The 18,064-nt window shown below is 38.2% G+C and overlaps 1 protein-coding gene across 4 annotated transcripts in view; it reads right to left on the reverse strand.

The window, feature by feature from the left end:
* Nucleotides 1–18,064, reverse strand: part of GOLGA4 (golgin A4) — a 58,860-nt gene that overhangs the window by 18,220 nt on the left and 22,576 nt on the right. For 3 of the 4 annotated variants that reach the window (XM_048950752.1, XM_048950751.1, XM_048950750.1), the window contains 9 exons: nucleotides 16,800–16,898; nucleotides 16,151–16,289; nucleotides 14,975–15,162; nucleotides 14,387–14,470; nucleotides 13,563–13,710; nucleotides 7,536–7,714; nucleotides 6,843–6,974; nucleotides 5,701–5,856; nucleotides 664–4,862 (listed from right to left, as the gene is read on the reverse strand). In XM_048950752.1, the coding sequence (XP_048806709.1) occupies nucleotides 664–4,862; nucleotides 5,701–5,856; nucleotides 6,843–6,974; nucleotides 7,536–7,714; nucleotides 13,563–13,710; nucleotides 14,387–14,470; nucleotides 14,975–15,162; nucleotides 16,151–16,289; nucleotides 16,800–16,898 (5,324 nt within the window). Of the gene's footprint in view, nucleotides 1–663; nucleotides 4,863–5,700; nucleotides 5,857–6,842; nucleotides 6,975–7,535; nucleotides 7,715–13,562; nucleotides 13,711–14,386; nucleotides 14,471–14,974; nucleotides 15,163–16,150; nucleotides 16,290–16,799; nucleotides 16,899–18,064 lie in introns of those variants that run through there. The other variant, XM_048950753.1, reaches the window with a different exon arrangement.

Genomic DNA, 18,064 nt, shown 5'->3' on the forward strand with positions numbered 1-18,064 from the left:
TTGGTTTTGAATTCTGTGGGATCCTCCTTTCCATCTAATTCACCTGGAAGACACAGGTGCTTCATTTGTAAAATAAAACAAACAAACCAGAATTGAACCATCGTGTGCCATTATCCTCCCATTCTGCTTCCCTCAAAGATACACATTTTTTCCCCAAAACTTTGAATTAAAGGGCCCCCATGGTTGAGTTTTTAGGAACTTCCTTGCCTGATACACTATCAGAACACTGAACAACGTTTTTTGCAGTTCATATGGACAATTCTTGGTAGTACTTGTTTTCCTCCCACCACCCCAGTTTACACTCTGAACTTTCAATTGATACTGAGCTACTTCACAGGATAGCCACAGGAAGCTCTCAGAATTGAGCTTTAGTCAACTTTGTTTCTTGTTTCAGGAAACTGTATCTCATGTTCTGGTAATGCTGGAAATAACCCTCACTGAACAATTGGAGTGGTATTGCTTTGTCAAATGAGAAACCATATTTTAAACAGGTGAATCAAATAATGTTTTATGTGTTCCTTCCTTGCTTTCTGTTTAAGTCTATCTAGAAAACAAAACAAAGCAAAACAGTCATCATTGCATTGTAAGAAATCATGCTATAAAAAGGTCTTCCTAAGGTTTAAGTTGTTAAGATGTTAACCATGCTGGCAATGAAGAACTTACCTGATTTTCTGCTCCATTTCCTCTAAGGATTCCTTCTTAACTATGTCAAGCTCCTGTTGATGTTCTTTTCGCAGAGTACGCAGGTCTTTCTGAAGACTGTTTACATCCTTACGTAGTTTCTGTTTCTCCCTGTCAGTCTCCTCCAGTTTAGCTTGCAAGTCCTTCTGCTGGTTCTGCATGTCTCCCAGTAACTTCTGCAGCTCCAGAGCAGATTTAGCCTTTTCTTCAGCATTTGCTTCAGAAGCTTTCAAGCGGTCATTTCTTTCTTCCAGCTGCTGCTGTAAACTTTTTAGGTTTTCTTCATATTTCAAACTTCTATCTTCCATCTCTACCTTGTGCATTTCATTTACCTTAGCGAGATTATCTTCCAATTCTCTCACCTTCTGTTCTAAAGAGTGACTGACTGCATCTTTTTCCTGCATTTTTTTCTGGAAATCTCCAATTGTATTCTCCATATCCAGATTTTCTTGTTCTTTAGCTTTCAGCTCTTCCCTACTACTTGCTAAATCACCACCACACCGACCATGTTCATCCACTAGCAAGGAGTATTTTCTAGCCTGCTCTTTGAGCTCTTCCCTGAGGCTTTCAGTCACACTCTGCTCCTCTCTCTGTGTCTTCTCAGCACATTCCAATTTTTTCAGGAGCTCTTCCTGTTTCTTTTGCAGTTCTAGAAGAGAATCTATACCTTCACGTTGTTCGCTTTCATACTTCTGCAACAGCTTGTTTTTCTCTACCAAGTCCTTCTGTAACTTGTTAATTTTCTCTTCGTGTGCCTGTTGGACACTCTTAAGCATTTCATTTTTTTCTTGCTCTATGGCAGCCTTAGCACTCTCTATTTTTTGCAGCATTTCTCTCTCTAATTCCGTGGAATCTTTTGTTGACTTCATCTTTTCTTCCAGGGATTCAATTTTGGCCTCTCTTTCCTGGACTTTTTGTTCCAAATGTCTTACCTGATTTTCTCTATCTTGTTTTAATTGCTCTTCCTTTTCTTCCATTTGAGACATCAATTGCTTTTTAATAGAACCAATTTTTTGCTCTGCCTTCTTTTTCAGATCTGCCAACTTCGTGCTGTTCTCTGCATTCAGTCTCTCTTCCAACTCCTTCAGTTCTTCCTCTTTGCTTTTAAGTATCGCTGATTTCATTTGATCAAATTCTCTCTCTTTTGCTTCGCATTCAGCTTTCAGAGAACCTATTTCCTTTTCAAGATTGAGCACTTTTTCCTCAGCCTCCTTAAACCGATTGTCTTTTTCAAAAGCAACCTTCTCTGCCTGCTGGAGTTGCCAAGCTGCCTCTTTTTGCTCCGCGTCTTTTTGTTCATTATACCTCCTAAGTTCCTCCATCAAGGAATCATTTTCTGAAGTTTTCTGAGCAATGTGTTCTTCCAATTCAGCAACTCTTTTTAACTCTGCAGTTAACTCACTTTCTTGTTTTTCCATCCTGTTTTCCTTTTCTTCCAGTGCACTTTTTAAACTATCCAGATCCTTGCCTTGCTGAGCCAGCTCCTCCTTCAGCCTGTTTAGCTCTTCATCTCTTTTAGTGGCTTGGGTATTGCTTACCTCAAGTTTGCTCTGCAAATCTTTAATAGTTTCATGATTTTGTGTAAACCTCATTTGTGCTTTTGTCTTCCACTCTGACAGCTTGGCAGTACAATGATCGACCTGCTCAAGAGCCGACGCTTTTTCTTGTCTCAGTACCTCAATACTGGATGATAACTCCTGTACCTGGTTTAACAACTGCAACCTCTCCTCTTGATGTTGAGTGCTTAATAGAGAGATGGCTGCTTCCTTCTCTGTTAAGCTCACCATGCTTTCAATTCTAACGTTAAGCTCATTTATTGTTTTGTGGAGAGTTGAGATCTCCGATTCTTTCTCCCGGAGTTCCTCTCTCATTGAGGTGACAGCATTGATATTTTCTGATAGCTCCTTCCTGAGCTGTGTTATGCAAGTTTCTTTTTCTGTTGCTGCTTGCTTCTGATGCCCTCCTTCTTTTTGCAATTGTTCCTTTTCTGTTACAAGACCTTCAATATCAGCCCTCATGGACTTTATTACATTGTCCTTCTCTTGCAGCTGCTGCACTGACTTATTCATTTGAACAATTACCGCTTCTTTAACTTTTGTAGCTCGGCGCTCACAATCTGCAATTTTGCATGTCACTATACTCATTTTTTCATTACATTTTTCAATTAATTCATTGCTTTTTGTTTGCAACAGAACTTCTGCGCTCTTCCAATAAGAATCTAATTGTGCTACGAGCTCCTTAACCTCAGTTTCTTGTAGCTGAAAAGCCTCGATTTTTTTCTCATAATTTTCACGATCCTTATTGTGAGAAGACTGCATAGTTTGGACTTTCTCCTCCAGGGCTTTCAGCTTATCAGCCAGCTCAGTAATTCTGGCTTTGTCCTCCTCTTCAATTGCTTTCTGCCTGCTGATCTGCTCCTGAAGTCCTGATTTCTCTTTCAAGGACTGACTAAGATCACCCTCCAGCTTTTGGAGCTGTGCTTTCAGGCTACTTTCACTATTTGACAGAGCACTCATCTGAGCCAAGGACTGTTTTAGATCTTCTTGCAATTGCTTCAGGGTCTCATTCCTCTTGACCTGCTCCTCCTTCAGTTGGGTTATTTCTGTCCTCGAGTCCTCCTTTTCAGCACTGCAGGTGGCAAGTTTCTCTTTCAGATCTCCAAGTTCCTGCTCTTTCTCTTGCAGTTCCATTTCATGTTTTTCCTGGAGCTCTTCAGCCTGCTGATTGAGTTTCTTTTCCCAACTTCGGCTAATTTCTTCCAACTCCCTCTTATGAGCCTCAGCCAGACTCTCCAGTTGCTCTTTCTGATTAGATTCCAGTTTTGACACAGCATCATTGATTCCGGCTGAGCTGGCATGTGCCATTTCCAATATTTTAGCATTGAACTCGCTCTCTTTCTGACTGAACTCCAATTGCTTATTTTCAAGCTCTTTCCTTAGCTTAGATTCCTGCTCAGCGAGTTTCTTTTTGAATGCTTCCTGCATATCTTTTGATTTCTGCTTCATTTTCTCCATTTTGTTCTCCTGACGCTTTAGCTTATTTTCATAGTCTCCTTGTAAAGTACTAATTCTCTCCTCTGTGGCTAATAGTTTCTGTTTGAGCTCTTCCATTTGTTCATTCTGTACTTTCCTCACATGTTCGATGTCATTTTCCCTTTCAGTCAGACTTTGCTTTGCCTTATCAGCCTCTCCTTGTAGATCCTTCAGTTGAGATTCATATTGCTGTGTTAGAGATGTTACTTTCTGGGTGTTTTCATCGCTTTGTTCTTGCAAATGCTGCTTCAGGTCACGTACCTGAGAGGTGCACAATTCTAACTCCTTCTTGACTTCGTTCAGCTGGGATTCAGTTCTTACTAACTGCTCACTAAGTTCCAACTTTTCTCCTTTCAGGTCCATCAGCTTTTGCTGGAGCTTTGCTAATTCCTCTTCATATTGCTTTGCCTGCTGGTCAGAAGTGCTCTGCTGAGATAATGAAGCCTCCACTAGCCTTGCAGATGCTTGGACAAGTTCAGCTTCAGATCTTTGTGCAGATTCCTTTAGTTCTTGCTCACGTGCTTTTATTTCCTCCAGCAGTCTCTCCTTCTCCTCCAATGATTGCTTCATTTGGTTCAGTTCCTCCTTCAGTACCTTCTCGACTCCTTGAATAGACATCTCATGCTCTTTTAACATAATTTCAACCTCTTCTCTGTGTTGATTCCTCTCTGCTTCCAACTTTCCTTCAAATTCTTGCTTTGCTTCACCCAATTTACTTTTCCATTCTGAGAGCTCTTGCTCTAAATCCTGACGTACTTTCAGTGCTTCGGATAGCTCAGATGACAACGTTTCTAATTCTGTTTGTTTCACGTCAAGTTTTTCTAATGTTTTTTCGTTCATCTCTTCTATATGCGTACGGAAAACCGTTTCTTTCTCTTTCAGTATCGTATCTATTTCTTGTTCTTGCTTCTCTCTCATTTTTTCTATCTCAATAACATGTTGCTGCTGTAAAATTTGAAGCTTTTCTGTCCAAAGCTTTTCCTGCTGCTGCTTCACGTTCTCCAACTCCTCCTTGTGTTTTTCCACTATATCACTCACTTCCTTGTCATGCTGCATCTTCTCAGACTCCATCAAAGTGCTTAATTCCTCTGAACGCTTTCTGTCATCTTGTGAGCACTTTGCAAGAGAGCTCTCCAATTCAAGAATTCTCTGTTAGAAAACACAGTTTTATTTAATTTATCTAGTTTGTTATCGACCTTGCTTCCATTAAGTTAAGTGAGTTAGCTAATGGAAAAAAGAAGTTCTATTCCACTGCAGTGAAAACAGGCAAAATAAAAACTTGGAAATAAATAATTCAAACAACTTAATTCATGCAGTGTATAAAAGAGCAATGTTGTTTGTTTAAGAACAAACAGGATTGGAGTACAGGTTTCTTGAGTCTACAAGGGCTATTGGGCTTTATACCTACACACTAGTTTTATCTTAATTCCACCTCTTATATCATTGCTGCTGTAAAGATGAAACCCCTCCATAGGCAAAATTCACAACTTTCAGTTTGGGAGTGGTTGAATAAAATGCAAACCTCCTTTAGGAGAAAATACAAACTTTCCTTTGACAAAAAGCAAAAGACTTCAAAAAACTTAGCAAATTTTTACTACTTAAGCACCTTTGTAAGCATTCGTACGGTAGCACTACCCACAAATTAAACTGATGAAAGCACTGTTCTCCTGTACCACACACATAAAACCTGCGCTGATGTATACAACTCCATATATTACACCATGATACAAAGTGAACGGATTGCTCTATTTTGAAATCAGACCTTGTACAAAAAAAAATTCAAGCTGCAGCTTACTTTGGTAATACATAACATCTTGGTCACCACTATTGCACCATTATTATTACACTATTACACTATTATTATTATTGGTGTAGTTCAACCAAACCTGATCATAAAACATCCACATTATTCATAAACTTGTCAGAGTTAAGAATACTCTGAACGGCGTTCTTAGAAAATGTTTACATTTCTGCAATATTTACTCACAGTTCTAAAAGTCTCTACTTCCTGATGCATCTCCTCGAGTTTTTTGTCACATTCTGACTGTATTGCTTGCTTCTGCAGCTCTAGTTCTTCTAAGGCTAGGGATTCCTGTTGCTCTTGCTCTTGAAGGGTTTTTAAGCACTCACTCTGATTTTTCTCCTGGACCAAAATGAATAAGACAATACACTATAAAGATGGCCCACACCTTCAAAAACAGTATAATGGGAAATTTACCAACAAGTTAGTAGGAATCATATAGTAATCACATATATTTCCTCTACATACAAACACATGGTGTGAATTTTTGTGAAAACAGATTATTACAAATCATTTCCATTTTCTTTACTTGGCAACCATTTGCCTCCCACTTTTTCTTTTTAAATGCATGACAAACAATTCAACTCAAGCATTTCATTTTTGTTTGGTCACCATTATTAATTGTGAGTAACACCTCTGGGGAACAAGCATCTGTCTCCACTTGATTCTGCTAAAAGATTTTTATATCTCTATTTCTTATAATTAAAAAGTAATCTTAAAAACAAATAGAAGAATACACTCAGGAAGGAACAGTCAACATCTTCTGTTCTAGTCACCAGCCATCAAAGAAGAGCAGAAAAGAACACCTAGCTGAGGAGTGAAACTGCACAATGAGCTGAAGTGGACTACAGATTATGGAAAACAGCAAAGACCCACCAGGATCTTTTCTACCAGAGATCAACCACTGCAAATGTGTAACTCTGACAACATCACATAACCAGACATCATGAAAGTCAATGCTTTTCGTTTAACAACTTCATTCTTTGTACCTCGTTTTCTCTAGTTGCTGTGGCCAATCTCCAATAACCCAGAGGTAGAAATTTAAAAAACAAGTCTAACAAAGAGTGTTAAAGAAAAAAAAACAGTAATAATTTCTCACAGAACATGCAGCTGTCAGTGATTACCAACACTGATTCATTATCTTTAACTCGGTCTGGATCATTGTAGCTGCTTATCTTTCACGCTCTGATGTCTCTGAGCTCCTTGACTTTTGGAGAGCACTCACATCTGAGTGCTAAAGGACTCCCATTGTGGAATGGGATTTAAAACTTCTAGTACCCACCGCATACTTAGAGAAATGTCTTTCTACACATTTTAGGAATGCTTACAAGAGCTGCCTTCATCTTCTCCTGGAACTCCCTTTCTTGGGCCTGCAATCTCTCTTTTAGCTCCTGATCTTTGGTAGCCATTTCTTTTTTATGTAACTTTTCCAGCTCAGCAACACGATCTTCTGAAGACTTCTGGGAATCAAACATCACAAAAAAACTAATTTCAAAACATGAATTAACAAAACATTTTGTATTGCTTCCCAATAAGAAACACAGTGCAGAGAAAGGAAACCAAAAGCATTTGCTTCCTTTTAGTAACTAACAATTATTTGAGACACTTCCTAGAAATAAGTCCTGTCAAATGTTATTTTCAAACTTCAAGTCTTCCACAGTTCTCATCAAAGAAACATCACATTTTCAAAAGGTTCTTCTACAAAGGTGAACGTAGTGTTTTCACTTTTAGTTCAGATGTAACAACAAATTGGAACAGAAGCTTCTGTCTGCGACTTTCCCTCTATTCCCATTATTTCATGAGCGAGAAGAGAATCATCACCTGACCTTAAACAGCTACCTACAGCTTACATAGATGCTTTACCAATGAATTACATTATGTAAGTAAATCATTCTCCCAAAGCATCAGTGAAAAATTAGCAACATAAACATCAATATTAAATGCATTTTACAGCTATAGCTTATTTGTAATTTAACGATTAGGTTAAAAAACAACAATAAAAGTTGAGTTTCAGCTTTTACCTTCATAATCTCAACCACCTCTTGCTTCACTCTCGTCAACTCTTGCTGAAGATTTACCCTCTCTTCCTCACTTGCCTTTTCTACTGCTTTGATTTTTTCATCCATTTCTGCCTGTAATTTTTTCCGGGCTTCTTCTGTTCTTTGGGCCGTACTCAGAGCCTTCTCAAGCTCTTCAAAAGCTGGAGAGATTTAGAAAAACATGAACAAAAAAATGCTCGTGAGCTTATGAATTCATCAAGAATTCTCAGCATTTTATTATTAGAAAGGAAAAAACTGATAAATGGCTGTGAATGCCTTGCTTTTGGATTTCAGTAGCTTCTCTTTCTTCCCCTAAAATCCTTATAAGGTATGTAAACCATACAAGTAAAGCTATGGCTCTTTTTCCAGCCATAAGCAACAAATAACTTTCTCACTTTTTACTAAATCATGAAAGAACTCTTCCTGAACAGAATACTCAAGTACAATGGCACTGTACTTTATTTACCAAAGAATTGTTGCTTTCCCACAGCATAACCCTGATAACCTTCTCTTTAATACTGTGTAGAGATGGGGTTTGCTAATTTCATCTTCTCACTGCCTATCTTCAATACAAACTGCTGTGAACACAACCAAAAGGGACACTGGAAAAATGTGGGTTCGTGAAGATTGCCTTGTGCTTCTATAAACTTTGTAAAAGAAAATCTGAGGAAAAAAATATTAGCATTTGTTCTCAAAAGAACTTGAATACTTGTAACGTGTGTCAAAGAACACAAGCACAAGTAAGGACAGACACGAGTCTGCTGAAACACAACTTAGGTATCGGAAGCAATCATCTCACAGCTGCTTCTTACCATAACAAATATTCCAGCTGTTTCATTCACTTCTGAGGTGATCATTTGAATATAGAAAGAAAGCAAATCGATTCTCGAGTTCCTGAATGGGAGCTGTTTTGTTATGATTTCTCAATACCAGTTTCAATATCCAAATCCCTCGCTGGAACTGACAACAGAATCTCCACAGACTGACACAAGACTAGGAAGTATTCACTATCAGGGAAGTCCCTTTTCCTGAGAAGGGCATAAGCAGAGAAGCCTCTGCTGCACGTCAAAGGGAAATTCAGTCTCAAGACAGCATAGAAATTCAGTCTCAAGACACTCTTCACATAAACTAACTTTGGCAAAACACCTTTGTAAAAGTCTGTGATCACAGTACCAATGTCATGTTCGTAATTTAACAGAGCACAGAAAAACCTGGACTCGTTGGATATTAGCCTGGAGCAGACATAAAATCACTTTTTAAGATGTTACTCAGTATGCTCACCTTTCTTTACCTTAATTCTAAACCCCCAAAACACACATCCCTTGTTTCCTTGATACACCATTGCTTAGTAGGCATTCACAACAGTTACTGTCATCCTTTTTTGTGAAACAAATGCAGTTAACCATATTTAATAACATTCAGGCATGAATTAGAAAAGCAAATTATGATTCCTATTAAAAATCTTCTGATAACACTTGAAACCAGTCTTTCTAAACAAACTGTGCTTGCTGAACCAATGCCACAATTACGTTTCCAAGTTACTTAAGTCCATAAAATTGCATTCATCCAATTTCTGACCTTTTCCAACTGTTTTGCAAAGAAGCTTTTCTCTGACTTCTCACAGCAACAGTTATGTTTTAGGATGTTAACAGGTCTGCTATTGACCATGACAATACCAAACCACATAATCATACCCAGTTTTTCATCCCTCATTCTACTTCAATACCTCCTTACAAAGTACTTCAAGAACTCTTTACAGAAATCTAATAGATTATGTCAAAAAGCAAAACAGTGTAAAGTACACTGCCAGCATGCACGAGGCCTATAGCTCCTCATGAGGCAGCCACTTGCTTTCCAAGCATGTTCTTCATCATCTCCACTGGGGCATTTGCCACCCAAGGCCAGCAGGACTCCACTCCTTCCTCCTGTGCCCCAAACCATGAATGCAGGCTGCACCACTGCATCTGGAGACTGGTAGTGACTGCTCTCCTCTTCCCTTAGCCCTAGCCAAAGCACACAGAGACAGACAAATCAGCCTAAACTTTTACTAAATACAATTTGGAACAGAAAACCTGCATCTAACAGATTTGAAGATACTTCGCTGTTTCATTTTCTGATTCTTGCTATGAGTAACAGAATCTTAATTTCATTTAAGAAATCTCTTCCTTCCGAGAAATGAATGCATTTGCCACCACCCACAAACTCACTAAACAGACGAATCAAATTTGCACTAAGATTGACCTGCTGGTAAGTGAAAGCTGAGCAACATGCAGGATGACAGCTGCACTGCCATAATTGCAAGCAGGATGCTAATGCAAACAGTAGGCAGAGCTGCTGGATGAAACGTCAAGGGGGTATGAAAGCACAAAAAAGCAACACTTCACAAACACACACGGTTCTGTAAAAGTTAAATTATATGCATCTCAGGCACTTAGAGCACTTCAGCAAAACAGAATGTTTTAAATCACAGTAGTTAATTCTAGTGTAGCATAACACAAGCGAATTTCAAACCAGTAGAGGGCTAACACCAGGGAGGGAGAACACAGCCTAAGTTACTATTGTTACTATTATTTTTCTAATCTATTGAAGCTTTTAATGCTACTGTGGATAAAAGCTTGGAATAAGGAGCCTGTGTTTTTATCCAAGTACATCTATTCTGAATCCCAAGAGTAAAGTAAGGACCCTGCCACTGCTCTTCTGAACCAGCACAGCTAATGGTGAGAAAAGATCCTTCTGTCTAAGGTATTGGTCTCATTAAGACTCACTGGCAAAACAGAAGTGCTAACAAACACACCAACAAAGTACCAGACAAGTCTTGCAAGAACTCATTCATGTGACCAAAGCAGACCAACAGATATTTTTGATATAAAATCAAACAAAGCCTGAGCACAGTCTAAGAAGCGCCAGGTTGCAAAACTGATTAATTAAGATGTGCACCAGAAAGTTAACTGCTTTACATATCCTACTCCTAAGTATCAGTTCCAGCTCTCCCTTCTTGCCTCTGCTGACCTGTGTAACATGAATCAGTATTGTGAAGGCTTCTTGGTTAGCCTGGTCAGTACTGCAAACACGCATTACCTTCAGCTGTAGTGCCATCTACTGCTGGAAATGGTGCACAAAGCACAAAACTGATTTGGCAAAAGATGCTTTCTTACCAAAGGCTGAGAGCGGGCATCTTGTCAAAAAGCTACTTGAGAAATAAAGGTTGAATTAATTTCCTACAGTTGCTTTGAGCAGCTATGCAGGATTCTTAACACAGAGTCAAGCCTTTTTTAATCTCCATAGAAATTTACAAAGCATAAACTCATTAATCTTGCAAAGGAAATGTCATCTGCAGAAAGCAGCAAAGAAGAAATAGGAATTCACTTTCTAAAGCCTGCTTGTTTATTTTACTTCACAGAATATAAACTCATCAATTAACTGCATTCTGAGAAGTCAAAGACGGCTTATGCCAAGAATTGAGGAATAACAAACTTCAGTTTAGCAATAAATTCACTAATTCTAACAATATTATTGTTAAGTGAAAAACATTTTGAAAAGCATTCAGTAACATTTGCGGTTGCTTCCAGTTAATGAACTGCCATTGCCTGAGAAGCACAGAATTTACTTTTAGAGCCCAGACCAAGCACCCAATGTTTGATGTAAGAAAAGAAAGCCCTTACCCCAGTCCTGTTCATACAAGGCTTGGGAAAGGCACCATGATTCACTTATTGGCATGTGTGGATGCACAAAAACAAGATGCTCTGTGAGATTTCATACAGCGTACTTCTAACCGTAACAAAACTGAACTGTAACATTAACTGGGAACACGGTTGCAGTTTATACAATGCACACAAAATAAGGATATGCATCTGTCAGTACACAAAAATGCATTAACATTAAACTGTCACTATTTTTCCTTGTATTGAATCAAATACTGGTGCTTTACAGCACTGTCACTTCATTACAATACAAAAGCCAGATACGTGACACTGACAAAATTTAAAATACAAAGTAGCCACACAATACAATGATTTTTGTCCTAGTGCTATACTGTAGGCTGAAGTAGATGCCAAGTACAAAAAAAGTACAAATCTTTATTTTATCATAATGTGGATGAAATGTAACACAGCTGCAAATACAATATTGCGCTGAGTAAATCTTCACTGAATCACCATACAGAAAATCAACAAGTCTACAATGGAAAGTAATCTCACATTAAGTAGCCAAGAAACCTATCTTCAGACCTCAAATACATAAAGCTGCCAAGTTTGCAGAACTTGTGAAAGCCAAAGCCTGTGACAAAGAACCAATTCCAAGCTTTCCTAATATTGATGGTGTTTTTTCAAACGCCAGAACAATGATTTTGACTGCATTGAGCTCCACCTCAGTTGTGCATCACGACTTCTTTGGAATGCATAGAGAAACCTAATAAAATTCACTGCACTAAGTAATCTTCCAGAGGTTCCAACATCTGCATATGGATGCTTCAGAGAGTGCAAAAATAAGCACTCTGTGTTAAAATGGACATTTATACACCATAAACTTCACCATAAGCACTTAGAAATAAAAAGAACATATAACACAGTGAAGTGTTGTATAGTATGTGAAGTGCCACGTGTTCAATACATTATTACTAAGTGAAATTCCTTGTCATTGCAGTGACAGCAGTGAATATGAAAACAGACTGCCTTTAACTCATTTTCATATTCCAACTAGACAGACATGAGGCAACGACTGTACAGACAGGAGGGAGTGGACCTCAGTTCCTCATTAAAGGTTTCCACCACTTCAAAAATGGCTACGTTTCAATGTCTGCAGTAACTTCCTATCTGGGGGATGTTAAAATATTCTTGATAATTATATTTTGTTTAAAAAACAAGCAAACAAACAAAAACAAACCCCAAAATCTAAGCTTTCCAGTCTCCAAAATTCCAACTTCAGCAAAGGAGTCACTGATTTCTAGAACAAGGATTTCAAAGCTAAAAATTTTCATGAAAGGATGGGGAAGGAGGGCACCTAATCCAAATATTTGCTGTTTTCATAGGTTGTACAGAAGTCTTCTGTCTGACCATTTGTTGCTTTGTTATCTTTATGTATCCTTTGCTGGTTTTGGAAGCTGAACCTGTTCTTCTGTATCACAAATTCGTCTTTAAAATTGGAAGTTCTGATCTAAGCTTACATAGATTTAAAATAAAACTGCTACAAGATGTATGGTTTGAACTCCTCAATACTTACAGAGAAAAAAACACCATACTGCATGCTTTATGCAACTGATCACATCACAGCTCCTGCCAAGACTGTGAACTACTCCCTCCAAATGCCTATGAGAACAATCTAAATGTTTCTCTAAGAATTTAGACAGATATGGTGCAAAACAGCTTTCACCATGTTCAAAAAGAAAAAAGAAAAAGAAAAAGCTGGAAAGACTGACTGTAAGTCCACAAAATTAATGCTACCAAATTTCCAACAGCAAACTTTGATGTGTAATAATTGTACAAACATGAGGTCACAAAACCCTGAAACAACAGGATCATCACTGATGTTTTACTAGGAAAAAGACCTGAAATGCTTCTGCTACAACTACTGAAAGCAAAGGTTTGTTATGATTGTAACACATCCTTCTGTCCCTACATCTTCCCAAGTTCTTATGCATTAATTGCTATGTTTTCTATAGCAAACACAGAAGGCATTAACATTTAAAAAAAAAATCTTCCCAAAGCTTCTCTCCTGAAATTACACCAGTACAACACTATGGCAATCTTTTCTGCTACAAAGGAGGCACAGCTGCTTCAGCAGTTTCCTTACTTGCTCCAGTTGAACTGATAGTAGAGCATCACACAGAACAGTTAATAACTCATGACCAGAAATGAAGTTAGTAACGATGCCAGCAGGGGTGACACAGCAGAACATTAGGAAAAAAAGCATGTTTTAATACCCATTCCAAATAACACCTGATGAAAAACTGCAAAAATATGCTGAAGCTTTCTTGTGATCAAATACGAAAGCTAATAAACTTCAGTTTCTTACCAGCTCTTTCAGACTTCTCCTTCTGCTCCTTCAACTCCTCACCCTGTGTAGTTATCTGCTTGATCCGAGCACGCAGCTGGGCCACCTCTTCCTCCTTCATTTCCAGTGTTTCATGCATTTGTCGCTTTGTCTCTGCAATTACCATGCCCTATGGAAAAGGTCCTTGTGATAAAAGCCAACAAACAAATAAAATGTGTATCGAAAACAATTTCAAGCTGGGATGCACTCCTTGTTGGAAATAAACTTTTATCCATTTCTACAGTATCAGAAATCGTGGGGTTTTTTTTTCTATGTCAGAAAATAGAAAATAATAAAAAGATCAGAAACTGAATTATTTTCAAGAGCCAGAATTTATCCAGTGGTTAAAAAAACTCCTCCAGGAAACAAGGACCATCAGAAAAAAATTATTTTCTTTTATTTTTCTTTGAAATATGTATTCTGTAAACTAAAAGCACCATTGTGCATCTGCTTCTCCTTAAAGAGCAAGCACAGATGACGAGTGTGAGCCATGCTGCTTGTTACACCACCATCAGAAGTTACTCCAAGTAATCACAGTTTAAAAAAACCCCAAAAATGTTAGAAGGAATAAAAATGGAGAAACTCTGCATATTCCTAAGAAACTAGAGCTACTTCATTGGTTGTTTAACTCCTTTATGTTGCATCTCATCCTCATTAGATTTTTAAATCTTGCACTGAGGTGTGTAGCCATGGGAATCCAAAATAGGTGACCAAGAACAGCTTCAAACACCACTAGGTCAGATATTTCAAGTTTAACCACTCTTCTTCCAACAGTGCAGTTTGTATTAAAATCCCTCCTTATTTACCTTGTCCTGTTCTAGTTGCTCAATCAAATTCTTTGCATCACGCAGCTGTGTAATCAGTTTTGTCTTCTCACCCATGTGAAGGTCCTAAAACGAAAATAAAGAGAGCCCATCCACAAAAGCTTTAATCACTGCCACCCACATGAAAATACCTTCTGGCAAGCACTCGATGTTTGGCTTTTAGAAAGAATGATTCCTAGACTGGTAAATAACCAAAGCTGTCGTTACATTAAGCAAATTAAATTAGGCTAGCAGTGGGACCCTGCAGTACTCCTTGGGGGTAAAGCAGAGAATGAAGTTCAGGGAAATGAAAGCAGGCAGCCTTAGAATTACTCCTAAATCTTCCACTGTTAGGCTGCTTCACTGCTTCCATAACAATTCAGGTATCCAAAGGCAGGGATTCTCTTGTGAATGAGAGAGCTCTGACAGTAAAATGGGCAGGAAACATGCCTAACATCTGCTCCCCTTCTTGCATCTTGGCTTACAAGATGATCTTAGCAACACAGCATTTGTGCCCTCTGAATAAATTCTGCAAGTTCTGGAATTCTTACACCGTTCTTGTAGCTACGCATAAAACCAAGAGCGTTTTACCTTCATTTTCTCTAGCTCCTGAAGTCTCTCTTCCAGCTGCTCCTGCAGTGCCTCCTTCTCATTGCTTAGCTGGGCACAGCGCTCCTTGTGTGACCGAATCATCTCCTTGCAGCGCTGCAGCAAGTTCTCTTGGCGCTTCACCCTCTGATTAAGAGTTTCCAGTGTTTTAACAGAATCTTCATTACCCTCTACAGACAATATACCAACATTACCACGTGCACACTTTTTCCAAAATGCAGATCTACTTTCCTAATTCACACGGTGGGTGACTCACAGCTCTTTAAAATAAAAAAAGCTGTGCAAACTTTGCAAAACTTCTTACTGACTACTTTAAATGTATTCCAGGTCCAGCCAGAAATCATGCACACACGTACACAAGATGGCAAATGCATTCTTCAACTCCAAATTAATCTGCAAATCCCAAAATGCAGAGCAAATCACATCCCTAAAGTGCCAAGCAAACAGGCCCCTGTTTTCACAGTGTTGTGTATGACATTAATTCTAGTACAGCAAGGTTGGCGATATTGCACAGGCAGGAAAAAGGTCAAGTTCAGCATCTCTCTAAGCTATGCTCTTCTCTATATGAATGGCTTCTCATAGCTAGAAAAGCTACTCTCTTCACTGGATATGGGTAATATCTTATGCTCTGTCTTGGTGCTCTGGAAATAGGATCAGACACATTCTCAGCCACTCATTTCATGACCATAGGGTCTTACACTCCACAATCCCAAAGCAGATCTGAGCACAGGAAACATCCTGAACTCTGATTCCAGGGGACTAAATGCATATGTTACTTCCTAAGCAGCATATTCTTAGCAAAGACGTGACACTGGGTAAGAAAATCTTCGCTCTAACACCACAAGTTACCTAAACAGAAAAATCATGGCAGATCCTCAACAAAGACCATTTCAAGATGCATGTTTATCTCTATCTGAATCCTAACTTCTATGAAATCACATAGTACTTCATGGTATACAGCAACATATTATCCCACAATCAATAACCAAATCTAAACAACACTGGGATTTCTATGGCTCTCATATCTCCATATAGAGGAACACTTAAAAAAGATCAGCCCAAATATGTTGTGCCTTAAGTTCCTTTACTCCATCATAAATAACAGCAGGTTTATTCCCCCCAAAACCAAGATCTCTTAAAAAAAGCCCCAATACCTACCATCGCTTCCTGGTTCCACAATATTTTCTGCATTGATTTCTTTTGTTTGACTTTGAACTTGTGGTTCAGACTGGTTATTTGGATCAGGTAATTCAATGCCTATCTGACCATTCTGTAACCTCTGCTTCAGCAACGATACCTAAACAAAATGTTCTTTTTGTTAAAAGGTAAGGAATCTAAGATGACCATGTTTTCATTTGCAGAACAAGAGAAAGTTAAGAAAACTGTTCTCAAGCAGAGAAAGGAAGAATCTGTCTGATTATTTTTAGCATTTTAAAAAATCACAATTATGTTTCCAAGCAACAAAAATAGTATGTTTAGAAGTGGAGAAACAACAAAGATCAATGAAGGAAAATCCATGTATTTTACAAAAGCATTTTTAGCTCAAATATCTGCTAATGTTATGTTCTTGATAACAAAGACATTGCTAAGGTATTTAAATGCAGATCAAACATCTCTGTTTAACAAGAACAAGATTTTCCAAAGGTATTCTAAAGGTATCTATTTAATTTCTAGGGAATCATAGACTCTCAAGCCTTAAAACACAACAGCATTTATAATAAAACATGGACACTCAATACAGGAAATTCATAAAAAGTGCCTGGAAAAAAACAGTTCTTAAAAACATCTCTTGGTGATGGTGTTCTACCTGAGTTTGCAGAACACTAATAAGCTGATCCTTTTCTTCTAAGGAAGCATCAAATTCTTCCTGGAGATGTTTCTTAGCTTGTTGATCCATCTGGAGCTCCTGAGAACCATAAAGAAACACACTTCAAATGAAAACTGAAACACGAATTTAAAGAGCTTCTCTCTATATTATGAAGCAGCAAAAAATATGTCATTGCAACTGGAACTTCAGAACAAAACCACAAAGCATCCATTTCTTTTACTAAGCAACATAACAGGAATACCAGCACCTAAATAAGAGATTAGGATTTGATGTAGAATTATCAAGGATCCTCTCTTCCAGTTTGTGGTAGGATCCCTTCAAGCCTGTTCCTAAAAACTGTTTTCCACAGACACATTTCTCCTAGGATCTACAAACTGCACTTTGGTAAACCAGACTCTGCATTTAGGCACCAGATTAAATCAACACAAACAGCAGAAATGCAAATTTCCCTTATGCTCATTCAATACACTAGAATTGGAATATGACACATGCCATTTATAACAACAGAAAGTAATAGGGGTTCTTTAGTTTTGTTTTTTTTTTTAATCTTGAATGTGTCTCAAATGAGACAGAGGATGCCAAAAAACTTCAGAGTGGCTTTACTTGGTACTTGAATTCATTTGGCTGAACAGCTTTAGAAACTTGTAGATGTAACCTAAATATGAAAGCAATATCTACACTATTTTACACTATAAATATCTATATTTACACTATAAAATACTTCGAGGCAGTGTCTGATTGCTTTTAAAGTTTGTCTATTTTTTGATTATTATTTAAATAATTAGTTGTTATGACAATTGGTGTATTTACATTTGCATTCAACTTCCTGTTGAGAGAACCAGAACCATACAGGTTTCATTCACGCACTGCAAATCACTTTATTTACATGTGTTTTTTTATTTCCTAATCCACACGCACCTTCACTAGGAAGATTTACCCCAGAAAGCCAACAGTTCTATCACCATTACTCTGCAAGGGTGCTGCTTGTGTAAAAGCAAGCACTGCCTGTAAATATGCCTATCTGTAAATAAGGCCGTCAGCCAGGCTTAGCTGCAGCACAGAAAGCATAAAGAAAGGATGAAAAAGCAAATGAGACAAAATGCAAGGCACACAGTGCTGCCTGCTTTGCTTTCACTCAACTCCCAGTCTCACTTTTATGGTCTCCTGCTATCTATCCCTTCCCCAACCAGTAAACACCAACTACGAGACCCGCAGTGGTGAGCACTGACCAAGCCAAAAGGACA

This window comes from Lagopus muta, chromosome 7, assembly GCF_023343835.1.
Source record: "Lagopus muta isolate bLagMut1 chromosome 7, bLagMut1 primary, whole genome shotgun sequence".
NCBI classification, from domain to species: Eukaryota; Metazoa; Chordata; class Aves; order Galliformes; family Phasianidae; genus Lagopus; species Lagopus muta.